The sequence below is a fragment of the Lepidochelys kempii genome, chromosome 4 (assembly GCF_965140265.1).
Source record: "Lepidochelys kempii isolate rLepKem1 chromosome 4, rLepKem1.hap2, whole genome shotgun sequence".
Classification (NCBI taxonomy): domain Eukaryota; kingdom Metazoa; phylum Chordata; order Testudines; family Cheloniidae; genus Lepidochelys; species Lepidochelys kempii.
In genome coordinates this window covers 18119896-18138047 of record NC_133259.1, presented here as the reverse complement: position 1 = coordinate 18138047, position 18152 = coordinate 18119896, and the positions used below count along the sequence as shown (strand labels likewise).

General features: G+C 40.3%; 1 protein-coding gene across 4 annotated transcripts in view; it reads right to left on the bottom strand.

The window, feature by feature from the left end:
* The window catches only part of ARHGAP24 (Rho GTPase activating protein 24), a 337318-nt gene that overhangs the window by 270461 nt on the left and 48705 nt on the right, over positions 1-18152 (bottom strand). For 3 of the 4 annotated variants that reach the window (XM_073340570.1, XM_073340568.1, XM_073340569.1), the window contains exon 2: positions 17539-17738. The exons of the other annotated variant lie outside the window; for it this stretch is intronic. In XM_073340570.1, the coding sequence (XP_073196671.1) occupies positions 17539-17718 (180 nt within the window). In that variant the 5' untranslated portion in view covers positions 17719-17738. The remainder of the gene's footprint in view (positions 1-17538; positions 17739-18152) is intronic. 4 annotated transcript variants of the gene reach the window in all.

The following is an 18152-nucleotide window of genomic DNA, read 5'->3' as shown; positions in this document are numbered from 1 at the left end:
ACTAGAAGCAGAAATGAGCTAATGAAAACCAATAATTCCAAACTAGAACTTGAATAGTAAATTATTGGCGATAAACATTGTATACTGTCAGATGGTGACACAGGGTCTGGACTGATCATTCAGTCAGGATCTGAAGCATTAATGGATGGTTACATGGGCAGTGATATGATTTTTGTGAAGGGTTCGAGTGCTATCTAGCATTAGCTGCTGTTTCAGTACCACTATGGAGTAGTATTGAGTCTATTCAAGTTGATCACCAACTCTCTTTGAACTGCAGTGAAAGGTGGCTTAAATGGCAACTTTTAATAAGAGGGTAAATAAAATAGATTAACTCAGGATATTAAAGAAGATATGGCATAGGTCTGCAGTAAGCTGTTTAACAAAGACATGAACTGTTGCATATAAATCCCAGAAGCTTGCAGGCTATACTATATTCAGTAAATAAACAAGTAGGAAGCTAAAGAAATATTTCAACCTCATGCCAATGAGCCAGCAACCAAAATCAACAGTTACAATGGTGGCAGTCAGGGTCACTGCTGGAACATACAACATTCAGAACAGGGTCATTGCATGAGGCATGCAAGAAGCCTAAGGTCTGACTGCCTAAGGGAGAAGACAAAAAAACAGCTAGGACCAACAACTGATCTCTCAGTCATTTCACACTGCTGTAATTCCACTGATTTGTATTTGCTTGGGCCCCCTAATGTGATGCTATCAGCAAAAGTCCCAGTCCCAACAGAGAGTTAGAAGTGAGGGATTAAAAGTAGGCAAAATAACCCCCCAGCAATAGATTATTTGTATTCAGTTTAACTTTTCTAACCCTCCAAAATAGGTAACACTTTGTCTCTCTCCCCCTCGACTTTCAATCAACTTATTTGTTAGGCTTGAGAAGCTTTTGCCAACTAGATCTTACACATCACATTTACAGCTCTAAGGGGCACTTAAATCTCCTGTGGCGGTTGATTAGGATCCAATCCAATGCCCTTTGAGGTACACGAAAAGACTCCCCCAGCTGCCCGTGTTGTTGTGTCACCCCTTCCCCACGCTGTATATAAAACATTGCTTCAGAAGCAGCAGCTGCCTTACTATATGGTGTACTGAAGAATGGGAACAGACCCTGGGAAGAACACCGTACTAAATGAGAGACTGTGGACACTGTCCTCTGAAGTCCAGTGTCAGATCCTCCGTGGTAATTAACAGCAGAAATGGGAGGAGACTAACACTGTGCAGGTACTAGCACCAGTCCTCCCAACAATCCCAAATCCAGATGGTTACTCTCAAGAAAATCATTGCACTGAGGTCCACAGGAGGTATTCCCGAGACTGGACTAAGCAAGGATTGATTCATTTGGCCCAAACTGCATAACAATTTGCAGCAATTAAAGAAATAAGGACTTCTCTGAAGAGGGTTTTAATGCTCTCATTCACATTTCAGTAGTTCCCAGAGATCCTAGTCAGGAGGGGAGGGCCACTATCCTGGGAGCTGTGCATTCACAAAAGCAGGACATAACTAAATGTCTTGTGTTTTACAATTTTGGGTTTATTATCTCCCACAGTGATATCACTGAAGTGAACATTGTTACATGAAGGATTAATCTAGCCCATTGGTTCCCAAACTGGGGGGGCGTGCCCCACTGGAGGGGCGTGAAAAAATTCCAAGGGGGGCGCAAGACTGCCTGGCCCTTGAGCTCCTGGCCGGGGAGGCTAACTCCCGGCCCCTCCCCTCCCCTCCTGTCCACTCTCCCCCGCAGCCATGCCGCCGTGTGGGGAGTGCAGCTTGCGCCTGCCCAGGCTTTCCAATAAGCCAGTTCTGCTGCTCTGAGTAAGGGGGCGGGGGGCTTGGATAAGGGGCAGGAGTTCCTGGGGGAGCAGTCAGGGGACAGGGAGCGGGGGGGGTTGGATAGGCGTGGGAGCCCCAGGGGGCCTGTCAGGGGTTGGGGGTGTGGATAGGGGCCGGGGCAGTTAGGAGACAGGGGGTGTGGGATGGGGGAGGGGTCCCAGTGGAGTAGGGAGTCCCGGGAGGGGGCAGTCAGGGGACAAGGAGCGGGGGAGGGGGGTTGGATGGGGGTGAGGGAGCAGGGGGGCGGTCAGGGGACAAGGAGCGGGGGAAGGGGGTTGGATGATGGTAAAGGAGAGGTGGAGGGTGAGAGGGTTTCTTGAAAATTTAAAAGGGGATATGATGCTGAAAAGTTTGGGAACCACTGATCTAGCCCATTTACCTTACATATGAAAGCGAAATTTTTTACCTATTAAAATGGTAGCGTCCTTTTGGATGTCTACTGGCAAAAGTAAATTATGCATCTAATGGCATTAATTTAAGTCATGGGACAGTAATGATTCTGTGTCCCTACAATAATTCGCCTAAATGTGCAGTAGCAGTAAATGATAGTCATAGAGGCTAATCACAGTTCAAAGAAAATGGCAGAATTTTCTGTACTTAATGTGAGAGTTTGAGCAAAATATTCAAGAACCATCTCTATACTGCAAAATTGTCAAGGGCTAGATTTTAATATTAGCCACTGGTGTAAAACCAGAGCATCTCTACTGAAGTCCATTCATATCAGTTTAATGGAGATCAGAAACTGTTCCCACATAACCCGAATAACCTTCCAAATTGTTTTTCTCTTTGCAGCCCACTCTGGTACTGAATGCTCTCAACTTCCACCAATAATGCAAGTTGAGGTAGCTCAGGCCTCATGGGCCTTTCGTATCCTTTATCTGAGACTATACCAAACCACATCTATTTCAATGTCAAGTACAAAAAGAGTACAGGAGTAAATGAGATTCTGCTATCTGAAACAGGCACAGCAAAACTCTTTTGCTTCTGAATCTGAAACTCATTCAAACACTGGGCTAGAAAGTTAGACTTTAAGATAAGCTGAGCACAAACATGAGAGGGTTTGTGCTCAGCTAATATAGGCTATGAATAATCAGAGGGGGAAAAACATGAAAAAAATAGCTAAATGTCCAAAGTGGAAAGGTATGTTGTATAATAGTTTGTCTTCTCTCCAACAAATGTTTCAGGAAATGGAAAATAAGTTTAAATCAGGGACAGATGGTCTAAATCCAGAACATGTTTCAAGTTTGCATGCTGTATGCAAAATTAACCTTGCACATTGAAAAGAGTGATCCTCTCCCTTGACTAGTTAATGCAAAATCAAAAGTCATGCGGGGAAAGCAAAATAAGAACAGGAGCTATTAGAAAGAAGAAAGAATATTGTCTGTCACTACAACTGACTCTTGGTGTGACTCTGAGCAAGTCACACAACTGGTCTAGGGCTCCAGTCACATATCTAGAAAAGGGAATAACATTTTTTCTATTTCTACTTCACATTTGAATTTATGTTTTCAAGGGAATTTGAGATCCTTCAACTGAAGATGCTAGAGAAGTGCATTATTACTATGGGAGATTAGTAGGAACTCAGAACCTTTGAAAAATCAGGCCTAGTGTTTAAGAAAGCCTAGTGTTCAGCACCCATTTTTGGGACTCTTGGCCACAGATCCAAAGGTCATGTTCCTTTTCATTGCATCCATGGTGAAGGCAATACTCCTTAATTCATTTTTGAACCAAGTTACACTTTTCATTTTCTAACAGTCAAAGATACTGATTTCAAAAAAGGTTTTTTTGTAAATTCCCTCATTATTGGCAGGACCTCATCCTAAATGATGATGTTGGTCTCACGAAAGTTCCACATTTAATCCAACACTATCAGTTTCTGAAAACATTTCCAAATAATTTGCCCTGATGTATAATTCAATGTTTTCACCATCAGGACTATACATTTCTATGCAATCTTCAAGGTAATGTTATCTCGTGTACATTAAGAGACAAATGAAATATCACTCTTAAGTGCAGAGAACCTCCTGATCAGTGTTATAATCTGCCTTCTGTTTTGTTAAGTTATCGTATCAGACAAAACAGCAAATGCCATTTCTTTAGTGTTGCGGTGGAGGTTTGAAAACATCTCTTATTGCCCTTGTCAGAATAAATGTTGATGTGCTATGCCCTCCTTAATGAATTACAATAGATAAGGTCACGGCAAACCTGGTGGCTGAACTTTGTCCTCTTCCATAGCTATTTCACATTTGGGGACAACGTATACCTTCAAATCAGCAGCACTGCTATGGGTACCCACATGGCCCCACAGTATGCCAACATTTTTATGGCTGACTTAGAACAACGCTTCCTCAGCTCTCATCCCCTAACACCCCTACTCTACTTGCGCTACATTGAGGACATCATCATCTGGACCCATGGAAAAGAAGCCTTTGAGGAATTCCACCATGATTTCAACTATTTCCATCCCACCATCAACCTCAGCCTGGATCAGTCCACACAAGAGATCCACTTGCTGGACACTATGGTGCTAATGTGCGATGGTCACATAAACACCACCCTATACTGGAAACCTACTGACTGCTGTGCTTACCTACATGCCTCCAGCTTTCATCCAGACCACACCACATGATCCATTGTCTACAGCCAAGCTCTACGATACAACCGCCTTTGCTCCAACCCCTCAGACAGAGACAAACGCCTACAAGATCTCTATCAAGCACTCTTACAACTACAGTACCCACCTGCTGAAGTGAACAAACAGATTGACACAGCCAGAAGAGTACCCAGAAGTTACCTGCTACAGGACAGGCCCAACAAAGAAAATAACAGAACGCCACTAGCCGTCACCTTCAGCCCCCAACTAAAACCTCTCCAACGCATCATCAAAGATCTACAACCTATCCTGAAGGATGACCCATCACTCCCACAGAACTTGTAAAGTGTAAAGGCTAATGCATCACAAAGTGCATTCAATTTATTTTGTAGTTAAGTTTTTATTACTTATTATCCTGTACATCAGCACATGCTAGTGAATGGGCTGCAATATATTTTATAAAAACATGGAACTCTTAGTAATGCAAGCCATCTCTTCAGCCCCACAGGTGAAGTTTACCCCATTTCAGAAGCCACACCCAAGATCCTCTGCATGGTATTAGCCCTGCAACTTGACCTTTTGCACAGAAATGCCAAAAAGCAAAGCAAGATGATATGCAGGTTCCTCTGCACTCTGTGGGTGTCTCGGATTGGGGCTCTGTGCTGGGTCTATATAAACTGGCATGAAAAATAAGTTTGGGAATGCAGTCCATATCACGTGTGACTGCACTGATTCACCACCTTAAAACCTCTTCAAAGATACAACAGAGAAGCTGCAGCTGTCATTCTGATCACAGTTAAACAGGTGTAAATTGCTGTCCATAGAGATACTCTGGTTTTACACCAGTAGCTTATAATGACATTTGCCGACGAGCTGAGTTGCCCTCCATTGAGTTTATTTCATTGCCCACCACTCCTGTTCAGTATTTGAACAAAGCCTGAATTATGTGATTTCTGGCAGGAGGGATGAATGTTGAACTCTGCTATTAAAATTCTGCTGAGAATTGGGGAGATCTCATCATTTTTGTAAGCTAATTATAAAGTGTGTGGATTAGCAAATTTCCACTGCATACAAAAATATTATCCATTCCAGTGCTATCTGTAAGAGAAGGCAACAATTTCTCTCCTTATCCATATTTAACTACAGTGCTGAAAGGATTTTTCCCCATTGGCAGGCTCAGTTTCAATTTATGTAATTATCATATTAACTTCTATTTAAGACTTCCATTAGAAGCGTTACATTATTTTAATTAAAAAATTCAGTTGAACTCTGTTGGTTTCCCATTAGCTTCTAACAGATGTCTTAAATGGACTTCTCTGTTAATGAAATTTTTACACAAGTTATATCTGATGGAAAGCATATATTATGCCAGAGTGAGAGACTTATAACATTCAGTTTGTACACAAGAGGCAGCCCTCTCATACACAGACATCTGATGAACTGCAGGCCAATCTGAGAGGACAATTATTCAGTTTTAGTCAGAGGTGGGCAGAAGCCAAAATTTCAGCTTTGGATGAGTGTTCAAATCTAGTACTTCTTCCCTAGCTTTGGCTATGATCCTGTGAACAAATGAGCATATGTTTAAGGCTCTTTCAATCAGCAGACCAGGGCATAACAAGAGCCTGTGGCTGGAAGCTAAAGTTCAAGACATTCAAACAGTGAGGGTCAGTTAACCATTGGCTCAGATTACCAAGCCTTGTGGGAGATGCTCTATATTTGGCAGTGGTGCGACTGCTATTGGAATACAATGTTCAGTTCTGGTGTCCACAGTTCAAGAAGGAAGTTGAAAAATTAGAAAGGGTTCACAGATAGGCCACAGGCATTATGAAAGGACAGGAAAACATACCTTATAGCAAAAGATCCAAGGAGCTCAATCTATTTCATTTAACAAACAGAAGATAAAGAGGTGACTTGATTACAGTCAAAGTAGCTTCATGGGGAACAAAAATTTGATAACACCTCTTCAGTTTATCAGACAAATCTGCTAGACTGAATCTAGACAAATTCGGACTAGACATAAGTTGCAAATTTTTAACAGTAAGGGTAATTAACCATTGGAACAACTTACCAAGAGTGGTGGTGGATTCTCCTTCACTGGAAATTTTTAAATCAAGATTAGATTTTTTTCTGAAAGACATGATCAGGTTCACAAGCTAGATGATCACAGTGCTCCCTTCTGGCCTTAAAACCTCTGAATATTTGAAATTAGTTCACAGTTTCAGCTCAGAGCAGACAAGCATCCTCAGCACAAAATTAAGTGGCAATAGTAAAAAAGAAGCAAAGAAAGGAAACAAAGGCCCTGATCCTACAAGGAGCTCTCTGCAGACAAATCCCCAAGACAGAGCCCCAGTTACTTCCATGGGGCTCTTTACGGGCAGAGGGGAAAAGAGTGATGGTTGGGAGTGGTTTGCCAGCATGGAGTTCTAGAAACTGCCACCTTGTTACACTAAAGCTCAAGAAAAGAAAACATTCTTACAAATGGGAAAAAAAATTTCCCTGAAGTAATTTTTTTAAACACTAATTTTTTTTTCCCTTCTAAAAAATTCATTTTCAATTATACCCCATCTTTTAGTGAAAAAAAAATCAATTTTTGACACCCCGCTCCCCTAATGTAACATCAACACCAGGGCCTTAAAGTAGATAATTTCTGAAACTTTATTCCTAACCAAGGGAGGTTACCTTTCCAGTGACATAAGCATCACTTTCAGCTCAGAATGATCTGGGAAGCATAGGCCTCTGATTAGTTATACTGTGACCCAGGGAACCCCTCAAATGCCCACTGACAGAAAGCACACCGAACAATAACTCTCCTCAGGCCTGATGCACTCATTGCCTCCAACTCACTGTTGTCATAATCAGTACCAAAAAGTGTTGTGTAAGGTGTCATATGCAAACTGGTAACATGCTGTTCATTAATATTACTGTGTGATGTATGTACAGGCAGCGTATAAGAAGAGTTATACATGTATGCTGGAAATACGTTTCTAAAATATATTTGGCAGGCAGTGCCTAAGGTACCCTAATTTTGTTACCCATCACTGGACAGATACAAGGAACCAGAGCACTTGTAATCTGAGAAGGCTGGATCCTTCAGACAACAGGGTTGGATTCTCTGAGAACTGACTACAGGTGAGAAAATAGTTTAAACAATTTTAATCCCTAGAAAGCGTGTTTTGTTTTTGTTTAATTTATCATATTTGTGTCTTATCACATCACTTAAATACCTGTTCTTAGTTAATAAACTCTATCTGGTTTTATTACAAAACCATTTCAGTGCTGTATATTAAACTGAAGGGTAAAATCCTCAACCAAACTACCAGGCCGGTGTATCTTCTGTCTATTCCGTGAGAGGGATGTCACATTGCAGAAGAGATGGCTTGGGGGAGACTCGAGATTGGAAGGTCTTTTGGGATCACCCTGCAAGGAGTAACCAGGCTGGTGGAAGCCAAGGTGAAGTCATTGAGCTATAAGCAGGCTTCTGGTATCAGGGCTGAGTCAAAGCTGCACAGAACAGAAGCATCCAGGGTTACAGGGCAGGCAATGACAGCCCCTTACTGGTCTGGTGAACCCCCAAAGCATCACATATACAAACAGCGGAATTTCCAAAGTTACATTCAAGAGTGAAAGCATGGTTCCATGGATTACAAGGAAATAATGGAGAGAGACTGTAAACGAAGAAGCTACAGGTGGAAAATTCCTGTTTGACTGTTGACTCAATCTCCCTGGAAATACAGCATTCCTCTCTGCAGCACATTTTCTAGTCATTTGTCCAGTCTAGTTCTGCAGAGGCATTTAAAGCTGCCAATAGAAGCTATTGTCCTGACACTATTACAAAGAGTTTGAAATCTCCTCTTGAGATGTATGACTCCCTCATTTGTTTTCTTGCCTGGAAAATGTTCAATTCCACTTTAGTTCATTTCATACATAAATAAGCCACTTCCAAATCCAATTTGCAAGACATCTTGCTGGAACTTCCTGGTTTCTGTAATCTCATGGGTTGGATTTCTCTCTCTCTATTATATGTAATCTATCCAACAAGTCTCTATTTACATGCCAGAGTCAAGAGATTCTTCCTAATCTTTTTCCTGAATTGCATGAAATCTGTCAGAAAGCTGTGAAACTACAACAACTATAAACTGGTCACAAAATTTGCATCAATCATATAAACAAAAAAACAAAACAAAACAGAGCATCACTTATAATTATCTTAAAAGAGCATTTGTGTGTATTAGGTAACACCACTATGTATATTTTTGACATACACAACCTTTCTAAAGAAAAGAAACTATCCAAAGTTATTACCACCAGGTATTGGTGGTATTGCGGTTATATGATTATACAGATATTACACAACTAGCACAAGTGGATTCCCTGTGTATGGGTGAGTAGCAAGTCGTGATTTTGAGGGCCCAACTGGAAACTATTTTAAGGGGCCTGATTTTAAGAGGGTAGTTGAGCACCACCTTTGCATCTCCTGGATCCTGGAAGTTAATGGGGATGACGCAATCCCCAGCATTAACTAGAGAAACCTCTAAGTGCAGCTGCATCAGCTCAGTATAATCAGAGAGACATTTCTGCTACATTTCCCCCCCCTCCCTCCCGACCTGATCACACCCCTACACTACTGGTTATTCCTGGGTGGCCAGTTCATGCCTGTTAGGTTCCCTTTACTGGCCAAAACCCAGAATTAAGACCTTCAACTTAATGGAGTTAGTCTTGATATAAAACAAGTAAGAGTCCAAAATCCAGCCCAAAATACTGAAGTGGGTTCAAAATGAGTTTGCCCATCACTGTTTATGCCCTTATGTCAATAGTGCTTCATTTAGATTCCTGACTTCACCCTAGGAGACTGATTTCTTGACTCAATAAAACTAGTCTTAAGCATTTGTGATATATAGTGAAACTACTGTAAGAAAAATCACACTGCAAAGATTCTTACTGCCAGTTGCAAGACTACAAAAACACCACCACTCAGAAGGCACCACCCCTCTCCTCCCTGTCTTGAATCCAGATATCGCCTACTCAGACATTGCTGGGAAAACATTTTCTGTCAAAAACAGAGTAGAAGAGGGAAAAGCCTGTTGCATCCAAACAACAGCTGTATTGTGAAATGGAGAATGTTAAATGTTGATCTCTTTGGCTACCCACTTTTCTGGCAAGATATTTGACCTTCAGACATGGCACAAGACTGGATCTCAAAGCACAAAAAGCCAAGGAATACAAGAACGACAAGACTTAGGAAGTTAACCAAAAAATGAATCATTTCCAAGATGAGAAATTATTCAGAATTATCAGAAATGTAGTTGTCTCTCCCCAGCTGGTGTTATTCTTCCATATTGTATTAATCTGCTCTGCATCCATTTTTTTTAGCCCTTTCATTTTTGTCTCCAATAAATAACTAAATCTATTTATATCCCTGCCTTCATCTTCAATAAGTGAAAACACCGTCTTCCTAAGGCCCTTTGAGATATTTCAAGGCATCACACAAAAAGATAGTTGCTACTCTGATAAAACAATATAAGGGAATGACTGTTGTGTTTGATGATAATAAAGAATCAATGAAATTTCATGGCACTTGATTATGAAAAATAAGGGTCGTATACTGCACCTTTCCCTCATCCTTTCTACGTAATCTGTATGTATCTGTGGGGACACTTTGAATCAGACCTTCAGCCAATGTTGCAGTGACTTCAAAGAAGCTACATAGGTTTACAATAGCGGGGGAGCTGACACAATGTAATCAGACACGTTCCTGCCATTTATCATAACTATTATTTAGTTGTCATGAGGTTTCAATTCCTGTGTTCAGAACAAATAAGATGTACATTATTTGCCCACACAACTGAAAGACTTCTAAAGATAACACTTGGCATTTATAATGAACTGCATAGTCAATGCACTGAACAGGCATTAACTAATTGTCCCGTCATTCTTGTCGTGTACCTGAGTTGGTACAATCTCCATTGTATAGACAAGGAAACAGAGATAGGTGACTACTGTCACAAAGCTAACAGCAAAGCCAGGATTAGAATTAAAATCTCCTGACTCCCAACCATTTACTCATTCCTCTAGTCCCCACTGCCTTCCAACTTCATACCTGAGGTTGCTGACGTTTTTAATAGTAAATTTTATTGGGAAAGTAAGGAAGGTTTTCCTTTACACATTAGAGCTATTGCTTTACTACATTTACTTACAGCTACTGTGGATCTGATAACTAATTTCCCCTTCATAGTTTCTATCAAATTTAATCATGTCCTAATGAAAAACAATGGAAATCTGAAGACAAAATAATTGCAGAGAATTTCATTGTATTTATGGAATGCTGCGAAGCTACCCTACAGTAAGAAACTGATTTCTAATTGTGATATAGTTTTTGCTGCAAATATGCTGAATTTAGGGTATAACTAAACAGCCAATTCCTGTAAACCTGCAAAATCACTACTGGCAAATTCTCTTGAAAATTTCAGCTCAAATCTTCACATTTCAGAAGATTGTTAACTTTATAAGTTGTTTTAAGGGGGTGAGCTTTGGAAAATTTTCTGCCAACTCTCCACGGGAGGACTGTAGAACTTGACAGCACCCTGAGTAGATGCAGCAGGAGATACAGGACTGATTTGCCTGTTCCCCAGGCATGAATAAAGCAACAAGAAAATCAGAGGAAATGGGCAGGGCAGACTACCTTCATAGTAAACTCAATCATGGGTCTCCATACTGGCTTCAGGAACGAACGTAGACAGTAAAACTCAGACAGGCTTCTTTATCAAGGATCCATGCTTCCTGAGCATGTCCAGTGGAGTTCGGTTGATTTTTAATGGTAAATTATAATGTACTATGTAAGTCAAGAGGAGTTACACTAAGGATTAATTTGGCTAATATTTAAAAAAAAAAAGAAAATGGAGTAGCTGGAGAACCTAAGTGCAGAGAAACCAGAACAGAAGCACAAAAAAGAGGATAGCACCCCCCAGGCAGTTTAACACTAGTACTGGGTGAATGGAGGGAAAGTTATTTGCCAATATTTTCCCAAATTTTTACTTTGTTAGTAAGCCATGTTCTTCCCTTATGAACTTTTGAATGAACAGGTTGTCATTATTCTAATACTGGGAAATGGCTGTTCTTTATGCAATTATCAATACTTATCTGCTAACAAAGGTATTTGTGCCCAAATAATTTTTCACTATGTGCACCTCAAGTGCTTACCCTTTTATAAAGATTCAGTTATCCAGTCAGGAAATAGAAACAATATCATACAATATGCCCTTCATCCTTTTCTTCCCTTCCACATGCAGTACAAACAACTAATAGTCAGTAACTGTCAAAATTAATAGTTTGGAAACAAACATAAGCTCAAATATATCTGCAGAAAGCGCTCACCCAACAATCATTCATAGCAAATAAACTTATAAAAAAATGGAAGTGTTTGCAAATGATTCCCCAAACCAACTAACTCCAAACAAACTTAGCCCCTCACGGGTTTGCCTTAATGACAAAAATATGAGCAAATAAGAATACTTTTCCTCAAGTCTACTTCCACTCAGGCTCCTCCCCAATGGGTTCCAACCCCTTATTCTTTCTCTCCCTGAGAGTTCCCTTCTGCCAGGTGCCTAACAAGCCACCTGGAGCAGTTAGTCTTCCCAGACAGTGCATTCCCAGCTATCAGACCAAGTGTACTAGGGAGCACTGCCAACCTGCTGCAGGGCTTAATGTGTTGAATAAATTGTTCACTAAGAATGTTTGCCTAACCTTTAATTACCACTTATATGTGCTATCCAACAGGACCCATAAACGTACCCTGATCTTTTTTCCCATCACAGGGAGAGAGACTCAGCCCAAGCAGTTGCATCATTCACAAACCCTTTCCCTCTTCTCACACCCACCAGCCCAAACACTATGATCTGGACTGAAAACAGATAAAAAGAAAAATAATTAGTTCTCCTCCTTAGTTGTATTTTCTAAGTGAGTTGTCGTGGTGTGTGTGAATGAACCTAAAAATCTGTTAATAACTTTAAATCAGCACATTGGGATTCCTCTCAGTAGGTGTTTGTTTTCTTAATTATAGGCTCCAGAAAGTTAGATAAATCCATTTTAGAAGTTGCTGCTCTCCATCTCATAACAGCATTGTTACTTAACAGACAGTAAGTGGTCAAAGTAAAGTTGTTTGCTTCACGCCTCTGCCCCAAATTCAGCATAGAGACTAGGGTTCCCAGACAGTCATGGGAATTTTGATACCAGAATGCATACAGTATAACTTTCCTATGTAGCTAAATGAGAATATTGTACTACATGTTACAGTTGAGGCATCAAATCCAGGATACCTTTCAGCATTCTCATTTGCTTCAGAAATATTTCAAAACTGCAACAAAGTGGGTATTGGAACAGCCCTAATTTGGTCTGGTCCACTAGTTTCCCATAACTATTGATGGGGGTTTTAAACAAGTCATACTTCTGAAGATTTTTTCCCTCCTACATCTATCATAGGATGTTTTAATAATTACTGATGATTTTTAGGCAACAAACTCAAAAGGAGCTCAATTAGAAGCACCAAAGGTTTCAGAATCAAACTTACAGATTTCTTTCACATATAAAAGTTAAGAAGCTCTAGTAGCCATTGAGACACACTACATACTTTATGGCCTCTCACTATTTAATGCACTTATTGATGCTTTAGCGCACTGAATAACTGCCCATGTAAAGCTGTGTGGCCTTATCACAACTATTACTGCCTTCAGCTAGCAGCCCAGTAAAGCTCTGTGTCCTGAAATATTGTGGTTAGTGTTTTTTAGATGATCGTGTAAAGGCATGACCTTTTTAGGGCTTCAGTTCTACAAAACAGATACAGAAAAAAATCCAGTTTTTCTTATTTTATCAGTGAATAGAGGGAATAAATGTAGAGAACACTAAAGTGTCCTTATTTCTAAATATATTTTGTTGTCAGAGAGTCCTTTAAATTTTGCATCCATAAAAGAGGAATTGACTGCCTGTGAGTGTGAAAAGTCTACATGTAATAAGAATTCACCTCTCTTTAGTAGCTTATTATATTTATGCAAATATAACTGTGAATACAATATGGCACCATTTTTTCTTACGTTTAAATAGCAACACTCTCCTTAGAACGTAGCCCTGGTTCACTCAAAAATATTGTATGCTCTGGGTGAGAAAAGTCAGCTGTAGTTCTAGAGGGGTGGGATTTGCAGGATTGGTCTCTTTATAAGAAAGAGGAGCTTATTATAGAAATTACATCAGTGAGTATCTAGAATTAGCCATGTTTGAGACTACTTGGATTTTGCTACATGATATGACACTTTGGTTGGTCTACACAGATTAAAATGACTTCAGATAGCAAATTCTAAACAATGGTATACTGACAGAACAATAAATGATACTGCCAAATATACTGATTTCTTATGGCTCACTAACTGTGTGTTGAAGATAGGGGACTAGATCCTGGGATAGGGTGCATTTGCACAGATCCAGTGGAATCAGTGGAACAATGCTGATGTACACTGGCCGAGGATCTGGTCAAGTGGCCAGAATTTTCAGAAATGAATGCCTGAACAAATTTTGGAGCCTACCTTTAGGCATCTGCATAAGTGGCTTGATTTTCAGAACAACTGAGAATTTATAGTTCTCACTTAAGTCTAGCTCTCTTAGGTAATTATGTGGTCCCTCCATCATGGTATCTGAGCATCTCACTATCTTCAATGTATTTATCCTGACAGCACACCTGTAAGGTAAGGCAGTGCTATTATTCCCATTTGACAAATGGAGAACTGAGGCCCAGAGAGACCAAGTGACTCATCTGAAGTCACACACAAAGAGTCTGGGGCAAAACAGGGAACTGAATTTTTGTCTTCTGACTCACAAGCTAGTGCCCTAACTACTGAGGTGAGCGTGCTGAACACCTATGAAAGTCAGGCCATTTTTATTTAGATGGCTACATATGCAAACCAAAGTTTGAAAATTCTGGCTAATGCAATTACTTTAGCAAGCTGGCTAATACTCTGACTCAAGAATTTGGTGTCAGTTTGCTACTTCTAGGCCTGGCCAAATCGTTACATTGGCCGTTATTCCTCAACCTCTCCTTTCCTTTGACCAACTATAAATTTTTGTTTCTTTCTAAACAAATATTGTAATTCTTCCTGATACACACAACCATCTGCTGACTGCACAAAAGGTTTATTGACAGTGCTCAGCACCCAGGGACCTGGGATCATTTCAGATGCAATAAAATATAACGTAACTTAGGAGAAATTAAGTTAGAGGAGTTCATAGGAGTAATTTTTCCATCCTCAGAGACAGAGTCAAAACCAAATACTGAATGGTCACAGAAGTCATGGAGGGAACCTCAAAATAGGAGAAAGAAAAGACTAGAAGAAGATTCTGTATATCTGTTTGGAAGTTGCTTTTGCATTTTCATTCGGAAAGTATAAACGAGTACAGAATCAGGCTGCTCATTTAAGTGCTGCATCAAAACAAAGAACTATGCAAGACAGGGTCTGATGGAGAAAAGTAACTAACTAGGGAAGACAGATTATTAAGATTTGTATTCAGGCACAGAATAGCCTACTTTCCTTAAACATCATTCAGTTTGTAGCAATTTCATTAAATGGTTTCTTGTTTGCCTTCCAGAAACGCACAAAGGTCAATAGAGATGCAACTTGTATTTAAAATCTCAAAATGCGTATAGTGAAAGATATACAGAGAGGCTGTAAATATGAATTTTAAAAGGGTATTTAGTGAAATATGAAATAACTAAAATGTGTAAATTAAACAAATTAGAAACCAAGGGTTATTTAAGGAGAATAAACTGCTGCACTATGGGCCTTAACTTAAACCTTACATTTCTTGAGGTTTATACAACAGGAAACTTCCTTTAGAACACCTGAATCAAGACTTGCTGTCTCTCTGAAAGATATGCTCTAGTTCTAACCCAAGTTATGGGGTTGATGTAGGAATTACGGGTTGATGTAGGAATTACTGGTGAAATTCTATAGCCCATGTAATACAGGATGCCAGACTAGATGATGGTCAGTACTAACCTTTGAATTAACGATAACACACTATGAAAAAAATCTATATAAACACACACTGTATTTAAACTGATCTTAAGCATTATACCATGTGTGAAAAATATGAGCGTAAGTGTACATGTCTATATGTATAAATGTGGGACATAATTAACAGAAGTGCTCATCATACAGAACACGATCTCAAGTCAGGGGGAGCTGTGAGGTGCTCAGGGCCTCAGAAAATTAAGACCATATATACTACAACATTGTTCTTCTGTTTGCAATAACTTAATATCACAGATGCCCGGGTTTGCGCCCTGAGCTGGGAGGGAGGCAGAGCTATTTACTCTTTTCTTATGGCACTTTGGAGATTTGTAGCCATAAAACAGGCCTATAAAAGTAGTAAGTAAATAGGAAAATAAATGACCATTAAGGAACAGTAAATTTTGAGCATATTCCAGAGTGCAGTTTATTATTGTCAAGGTTCCTCCCCCACTCTGAACTCTAGGGTACAGATGTGGTGACCTGCATGAAAAAACCTCCTAAGCTTATCTTTACCAGCTTAGGTCAAAACTTCCCCAAGGTACAAAATATTCCACCCGTTGTCCTTGGATTGGCCGCTACCACCACCAAACTAATACTGGTTACTGGGGAAGAGCTGTTTGGACGCGTCTTTCCCCCCAAAATACTTCCCAAACCTTGCACCCCACTTCCTGGACAAGGTTTGGTAAAAAGCCTCACCACTTTGCCTAGGTGACTACAGACCCAGACCCTTGGATCTTAAGAACAATGAACAATCCTCCCAACACTTGCACCCCCCCTTTCCTGGGAAATGTTGGATAAAAAGCCTCACCAATTTGCATAGGTGACCACAGACCCAAACCCTTGGATCTGAGAACAATGAAATAGCATTCAGTTTTCTTACCAGAAGACTTTTAATAAAAATAGAAGTAAATAGAAATAAAGAAATCCCCCCTGTAAAATCAGGATGGTAGATATCTTACAGGGTAATTAGGTTCAAAAACATAGAGAACCCCTCTAGGCAAAACCTTAAGTTACAAAAAAGATACACAGACAGAAATAGTTATTCTATTCAGCACAATTCTTTTCTCAGCCATTTAAAGAAATCATAATCTAACACATACCTAGCTAGATTACTTACTAAAAGTTCTAAGACTCCATTCCTGGTCTATCCCCAGCAGAAACCAGCATAGACAGACACACAGACCCTTTGTTTCTCTCCCTCCTCCCAGCTTTTGAAAGTATCTTGTCTCCTCATTGGTCATTTTGGTCAGGTGCCAGCGAGGTTACCTTTAGCTTCTTAACCCTTTACAGGTGAGAGGAGCTTTCCCCTGGCCAGGAGGGATTTCAAAGGGGTTTACCCTTCCCTTTATATTTATGACAATTATACATTATGGTTGTTGGTAAATGTGAGTTTACATGTTGTATGATTGTGACTCTGAAGGCTGGGGAAATCCATATGGCTACTCCTTTAAGTAACAAGCAAGCTACATACACAATAGTTTACTTATCCACCTTATCTCAAATAAGTACCTTTCATTGATTTGAAAAAAAGCAGGAATTTGCTACTGCGACTTGTCTCACAGTAGGCAACTTTTAAAATGGTCTGAGGAAGAAAATCTGTCTTAGGGTATGTCTACACCGCAATAAAACACCCATGGCTAGCCTGTGTCAGCTGACTCGGGCTTGGGCTGTGGGTCTATAAATTTGCAGTGTAGATATTCAAGCTTGGGCCAGAGCCTGGGCTCTGGGACCTAGCCTCCCAGGAGATCTATCCTGTAATTTTACAGCCCTGCAGCCCGAGCCCTGCAAGGTCAAGTCAGCCGACACAGGCCAGCCGTGGTATTTTATTGCAGCATAGACAAACCCTCTGGGACCCAAGCATCTAAGGGAAGCCATATATTTATTTAAATAAGACAAGTACTGTTTTGTGTGCCAAATGCCTAAGCCAGCCCTCTAAACAAAAACCAAACAAGGCAACCCAGATTGGGGTGCCTGTTTCTTCCAATTGCATCAAATTCTGCCAGTATTCTTTCAGTTCCCTATCTCACCTCCCACCCTCCTGCTCCCCCCGCTTACCAAAGGTTTGGTTTCATCTTCATCTTTGAAATAATAAAGCTGGTCCCCCTTGAGAACAAACCAGCGTGTGTGCCAAGTCTTGACAAAGCCTCCTTGCTTCCGCAGCCACCCACACTTAATGGCATTGTGCCGTCCTTGGCTTAGCTGGTGACTCTCTGCAGAGCCATTGTTCTCATCCATAATGAGGCCGACAGACTCTCCTGTTTAGACAACAAAGAGGGAAAAGAAAAAAAAAAGGAAACCACATTATTCTCTTTTTGGAGGAGGGGGCAGAAGTAGCAACCTGCCAATTTTCAACATAGCTAGAAAACAAATAAGCCCCAACAACAAAAATGCCCTACAAGAGCTTTTACTATCCACCTGTTTATTTTCATGCCAGTGTCAGTCATCTGGGAGAGTATAATCTGGCTTCCAAAGTTTCATGAAAAGTAAATTCCATGTTAAACAGCAAATAAGCAGGGAGAGAAACAAAACAACTTTTCACGTACAACGCAATATATATTTCCATTCACAACAAGCAAAACATGCCCCTTCAATCTAGATGATTTAGGACTTATTCCTACTCGACAGTTCATTTGGATTAAGGGAAGATGTGAGTTTAAAGCACAATAGCT